This window comes from Asparagus officinalis, chromosome 5, assembly GCF_001876935.1.
Source record: "Asparagus officinalis chromosome 5, Aspof.V1, whole genome shotgun sequence".
Lineage (NCBI taxonomy): Eukaryota > Viridiplantae > Streptophyta > Magnoliopsida > Asparagales > Asparagaceae > Asparagus > Asparagus officinalis.
The window spans coordinates 115,360,548-115,367,179 of NC_033798.1; the positions used below are offsets into that span (position 1 = coordinate 115,360,548).

The 6,632-nt window shown below is 37.3% G+C and overlaps 1 protein-coding gene across 4 annotated transcripts in view; it reads right to left on the reverse strand.

The window, feature by feature from the left end:
• LOC109840810 (zinc protease PQQL-like) overlaps nt 1-4,914 on the reverse strand; it is a 25,113-nt gene extending 20,199 nt beyond the window's left edge. For 2 of the 4 annotated variants that reach the window (XR_002247062.1, XM_020409583.1), the window contains exons 1-5: nt 4,569-4,912; nt 2,896-3,142; nt 2,615-2,740; nt 1,018-1,155; nt 786-923 (exon numbers count right to left, since the gene is read on the reverse strand). Coding sequence is in view for 3 of the 4 variants with exons in the window: in XM_020409583.1 (XP_020265172.1) it covers nt 786-923; nt 1,018-1,155; nt 2,615-2,740; nt 2,896-3,142; nt 4,569-4,777 (858 nt within the window). In the remaining variant the exon portion in view is untranslated. Of the gene's footprint in view, nt 1-785; nt 924-1,017; nt 1,156-2,614; nt 2,741-2,895; nt 3,143-4,568 lie in introns of all 4 variants that reach the window. The other 2 variants (XM_020409586.1, XM_020409584.1) reach the window with 2 other exon arrangements.

Sequence of the window (6,632 nt, forward strand, 5' to 3'; positions counted from 1 at the left end):
TTATATATTCGAATTAATAATTTATATGAGAAGATGAGATTACGAGAATTAAAATTCCTATAACATCTTTATGTTTCTTTTATTATGTAGATTATAGATTGGAAAATCACTAGCTTTTGAACTAGACATCCAAATGACCCTTCAAAATCATAATTTGGAACCTGAACTATGTCCAACAAGTTTCAAGAAGTGGAAGTGAAATGTAGGATGTATGTCAAAAAATGTGTGACTGGTGTTTTAAATTAAAACATGTATTGTATAGTTGAGTACATGCCCGAATAAACATATGCAATATATGTAAGGAATGTCGAAGGAGTTTGGGTACGGAGACAATTACATGTCAAGTATGGATACAGCTTCAGATTAGAAGTACCTAGGTAACATAGACAGAGACTATCTAGAAACAAGATTTCAAAAGATCAAGGCATGCTTTCATCATCTATCAAGGGAAAAAAAATATTCAATGTTACAAAAATTTTGAAACGTTGATTTTGCCAGCATAAGATATGTTCTTAACTTAAGCTGAAATCACCTAAACTTTATTTCTAAAATACCTGATTTGTAGTAAATCACATCCAATGGAAGGGAGTTTTAATTTAGAAATTCAAATTTTAAATTTAAAGCTACACTATCCGCTTCTTGGATACTATTAATAGTAGCCTAGCTCATCTTATATTTCATTCTCTCTCTCTTTACGCACACGCGTGTATGTTCGTGCATGCACATGAATGCAATTGTGCATATGCGTGTGTTCGTACAAAAAATATGTTAGTTGCAGGGCTTACCCCAGCAGCTTCAGACTCGACGAAGCAGGAGAAGCGGGGTTCTTTGTGTGATGGAACAGGGTAATTTGGTACAACGGGAGGGGGTCCGTAGATGGAAATTTTATTCCCAAAATGTTTCTTAATTAATTCAACCACACTCTGCCAAACAAATTAAAATTCACTTTAGAAACCAAAATTCTCACAGATACAAACGAATATCAGCATGGAAAATTAATCATAATCTAGGAAAGACCTCTGTTTCAGGAAAGTCCCCCACAGCAATCACAGCCATATTGTGCAAATGATACCACCTTTCATAGAACCGTTTGATAGTATCAGGTGAAACAGTCCGAATAACCTTTTCCAATCCAATAGGCAAGCGCTCTGCATACTGCAAGAAGCAGTTAAATGAAATATTACCAGAATGCCTATTAACTGAGATACCACAAATAAGACATTCCAAACATGAAACATGAGCAAGAAATAATACTGAGTCTGTGACCTTGGGTTACAAAAAGACAATGACGATGTTATAAGTATACTATGTACCGAGGTGATTCAGGAGCTATATATAGTCTGGGATCTTGGGTTAAAAAAATAACATAGCGCAACATTAGTTTGTAATCAAGGGCAAATGAGATAAATAGAATCCTGTTTCTTGTACAAAAAAGACGCAGGATTGAAGACTCAAACTAATAGTATGGACTGAACAGATATTAGGAAGATGAAAGGGACGATTATGAAGGGGAAAAAACGAAACAAACATTAATCTATAGACCATATTCTTTAGATTGCTGCCTATATTCCAATGAATTAGTAAAACTAGGACCATAGTTAAGCCCGAAAAGAACTAAAAGGCCCTATCCTTCATGCACATGTGGGTCTGAATACACATTAAATTTTACTACATGAAACTTGTACACTGAATTAGTTCATTAACCATATATTAGGATAAGGTTCTCAAGGTGAATTAAAGTTATTATTTTTTTAATTTTTGTTATACAATAAACAAAGTTTCATATTAATACACTTTTAGCCCTCGTACAACAGAATTTTGCTCCATTACTAGTTAAAGATCATGGAACCCTCCATACTCGCAGACAGGTCAGTGTCTAAAAATACATCAGATGATATAGATTTACACCTAGAAAAAGAGATGTGTCATAGACTATTTAGACTATGGACATTTGGATGTTCCTAAAGAGATGTGTCATCGACTATTAAGGCTCAGGACATCTGCAGTAGAAGATAAATTTACACCTAGAAAAAGAGATGTGTCATAGACTCATAGACTATTTAGGCTCTGGACATTTGGATGTTCCTCAAGACCAACAAATTCTCTTTCAATTGTACCATACTTTAACGTCCGTCAGGTACTAAAGCAGCAATGACCACCAAGATTTAAGTGCAGGCCAGGAAATTTGCAGCTTACTACATATTCAAACTACAAGGTGGAGGTAGAAAACTTTCATAAGCTTCAGTCTGTATCAAATAGGTTTGGATTAAATATCTACCAGAACATGTATTCAAAATGTATCATGCAGTAAAAACAAAATACAGCCCATCAAGATGCTGACTGTTACAGATTTAATGGACTTTGTCAGCAACCATTACCTACTAAACTGTGCAGCAAGAATTAACAAACTACCATAATCATGAACTATAATAAATCAAATAAAAAAATATGAAGATGTGTGAATTCCTACAAAGTAAAAAAGGTGACTCATGTCGCTAACAGCTAGTTAACAGGACAGAAATGTTGACTCCAAGCTCGTAGTTGAAGATTAATACGCCAAAAGTAAGCTTGTAAATCCAACTGAATTTTACCCATTAAAAAAGTGCAATGCTACCTTTGAGCCTTCGAACATTAGAGCCCAGTGTGCATCTTGCATCCTTCCCACTGCATTACGTCCTCCTCTGTATTCTTCTAACACAGCACCTCGTTCTTTTTCTAGATCCTCCGCAGAAACTCTCACCTATAACAAGCGAGAAAACTAAACCATCCAAAGGAATTGCATAAAAATATAGAACTCGCTGTAAAGCTAAAAAGTCAAATTTTGTGCCATTATTTATGGTCAGTAAATGTGGTACAAAGTACAAAAGATGGGAGTATAAGAGGATCGGAGGGTACCTCAGAGCTGAATTCCGCCAAAACTGATATAGCCTGTGAAAGAAGTTCAGGCTTGTCAACAGGAACAAGCAACTCGTAGATGGTTTCGTCTGAAGAAGTTAAGGCATTCTGGCAAGCACCAAATTCTGCACCAATGCTCTCCAGAAACTTTACAATATCGTGGTTTGTATATTTCTTGGTGGCACTGAAAGCAAGGTGTTCAACAATGTGAGCAACTCCACGCTCCTCCTCCTCTTCCAAAACTGAGCTGCCAAAAACCCCAACGTAAATGCTTAATATATGCTCATTTATCGGCATGAGTAAGAACCAGAGGAACACACAGAGTTCCTCATATAAAGTTCCGTGGCAACTCAAAGTTTTTCATGTATATCATCAAACAAATAGATTATGGTCAATAAAAGAAAATATCAGCATTTCCCCACATCTCGAACTGACAACAAACAGCCAGTCCAAGAGTGACTGACATCTTAAAGACACAAGATACAAATGGAATCGGCGCCTAACATTGTCAATTACACCTGTTTGTTTATATTTTAAGGCTTAAGAAAATCTGGATTTAATGTTGATTTAAAACCTACTTCTACTGAACTAATTTGGCGATGAAAGCATTTTACTTCATCGATTTTGTAGAAACGGAAGTACTAAAAGAACATTTCATTTCGCTCAAGTCAATTTGAGTTCAACAATTCTACTAAGAAGTTATATGAAACCTTTATTTCCCAAAGCAAAAAACAAATGGATCAATCAATGGAAAGTAAGAGACAACATCTCTACATTGATAGTGTTGTTACTCCTACGTGTTCAGCTGAAATCAAATGGCAAGTTAGAGACTAACAGGCATCTTAACCACAATCTACCACCAAAACTGTCACTTAAACTTAATGTTGCACCTGTTTCTCCTTAATTTTAAGCACTTTTAGACTTTAATATACACATTTTGAAATCTATTTATGCAGAACCAAAAGAGAGGCAACAAAAAAATTCACCGTGTTCTATGAACAAAAGCTATAAGGAAGCCCTAAATTCCGGTAAAATCAGTCAAAAAAGTCGATGATCATACTAAACCCTATGAGGCTTTCACGTATAGTGTCAAAAAGATTGTCTCAGACACATTTTCAACAGGTCAATCAGCCAGTCTGACTTCTAAGATTTTTGAACTAATTCTCAATCCATTGTCTCTGAGCTACAACAAACTACAGAAACCCTAATTTGACTAAACTCAACCAAATCACTCATAAATCCTACTAAACATCTAAGAAACCCTACGTTCGGGAGCAGGATATTTAGTCAGAAAACCTACTTTTAAGCACTTTAAGACTTCTTTATGCACATTTTGGAATCTATTTCTGTCGAATGAAATGGAAAGCAACAAGAAAACTTCATCGTTTCCTCGGAGTAAAAGTTATCAAGAAACCCTAAACTCTAGCACAATCAGTCAAAGGAGTCAGCGATCCTATTAATCCCTGACAATTTGAATTTCCATGCACATTTCGAACTGATCAATCAACCAGTTCGATATCCGCCAAGTCTCTTTAGTTAATTTCAAATCCGCTACTCCTAAACTACAAAAACTACCAGATAGCACTAAAATCAACCAAAAAGTCATCAATCCGAATAAACTCCTCAGAAACCCTAAGTTCTAGAGCAGAAAAGGAATGGACAGATCAACTCACCCGACCTTGACGGCGAGAGCCAGAGCCGCTCGCATGCGAGGCTTGGGATTGCAGCGGACGTAGTAAGAGAGTCCGTTATCAAGAACGCCATAGTCGACGCCCACTGGCTTCTGAGCGAGGACCTCGTCCATGTCGACGCTGACGAGCTTCAGAGATCGGAACCCGTGCCTTAGCCCCACTGACGGGGCCTCAGTTGGGAGCAGATCCATTATCGATCTCGAGATCGAGAACGAAGACGTAGATGATGGAGATCGGAGAGCGTGAGGCCTGAAGAGGAGCGAGAAATCGCTGCTGGTTTCTCTTTGCTTTTTTCTGTTGTTGGAGGAGTCGTCGGGTTCGCTGGCTTCGGGTTTGGGTATTTATTGATCGGTGGGGTTTTTTAGATCCGTTCGGAATTATAACACAACCGTGAGCTGGGTCAGCGGACCTTGGATGCTCCATTTTTTCAAGGGGTATACAACGAAACAACTTAGAAGACATTTTCATAATGAACTCATTCTTTTTCTAAAAAAATGAACTCATTCTCAATTTTATTCCCAAAAATCGACTCACTTCAAAGTTTATTATCAAAATCGACTCATTTTCTCGTCACGTCAGTTTCGTGACCAGAAAGTAGGTCGATTTAAAAAAAATCGCGATCTTAATTAGTCAGGGTTGTCAACCCCGACTAATTAGGACCTCGCCCACAACGCTTCAGTAATTTGGCAACTAAATTAGTCGATGTTCGAAACCCCGACTAATTTAGTCATTATAAAAATGGTTGGGGGTTGGGAACCATGACCATTTTGAAATGCCTAATTCTAAATGGTCGGAGTTCCCAACCCCGACCATTTAGCAGACAGTGACCACCTCACATAAGAAATGGTCGGGGTTGAGAACCCTGACCATTTCGTGCACAGCATGCACAAAATGGTCGGGGTTCCCAACCCCGACCATTTTGGCAGAGACCCTCCAGCCCACACTCTGCTGGAAGATCTCTCTCATGTTAATACAAATCAATCCACAAGTTTAACACCAACTCTCTTGCTACGCATTTATCAATCCAAAATCAATTTCAAACACAAATAAACACATATTGCTATATATAATCATTACATCTATAACATATATTTAACAAAAATGTAACATTGAATTCACTTACTTAAAATCCAACCATAATCAAGTCACAGTATCATTTCAAACATAAACATAGCATTTCAAATATAAACACCATATGAAGTATATCGAAATCATCTACCCTTTAAAAGAGGGAGTACTAGAAAAACTTTTCGTACCCCAAATTACCCTTCAACTATAACCCAAATTACTTTTCAACTATTGTAAATATAAGAAAGTTATCCTCATCTTTCATTTCATTAACTAAGAAAGGTCCTTTTTTCCGTTACTCACAAATCAGAAGCTGTAAAGCCCTAACTCTTCGTTCCTTTAAAAGATCATATCATTCGCTCTTGCTCTTCATCTTCGTTAAAAATCCGTCGTCGGTGATCGTATCGCCTTCGATAAGAAGTAATCATGGCTGGAGTGGGGCCGATCTCTCAGAACTAGGAACCGGTGGTGGTCCGCAAGAAAGCCCCTAACGCCGCCGCCAAGAAGGACGAGAAGGCCATCAACGCCGTCAGGCGTAGCGGCGATGAGATCGAGACCATCAGAAAATGTATAGAGATCTTAACCTTCTTTTTTTCATGTTACTCCGTCTATATTTTAGATTCGCGTTTACTGATCATTACGATCACATGGTTTCATTCGAATAAATTGTTGGATTTAATCTAATAAATCTATTTGTGGGCACATATGATTAATCAATGTGTATTGCTATCTTTCAGGATAACCCACTAAAGTGATCAATTAAGTTGGGTTAATTTGGTATTTAAATAAGTCATGGGGTTATATGTGCAGATACCAGGTTGTAATTGTAATTTATTGAGGGGCTAAATTACAAAAGTACAACATCTATAAATAAGGGGTTATGGTCCCTAATCTAGGGTTACATTCTCTAATTCTCTACACCCCCATCTACCTAGAGAAATTCGGATTTAGAGAAACCCTAAGGTTAGAAGATCCAAA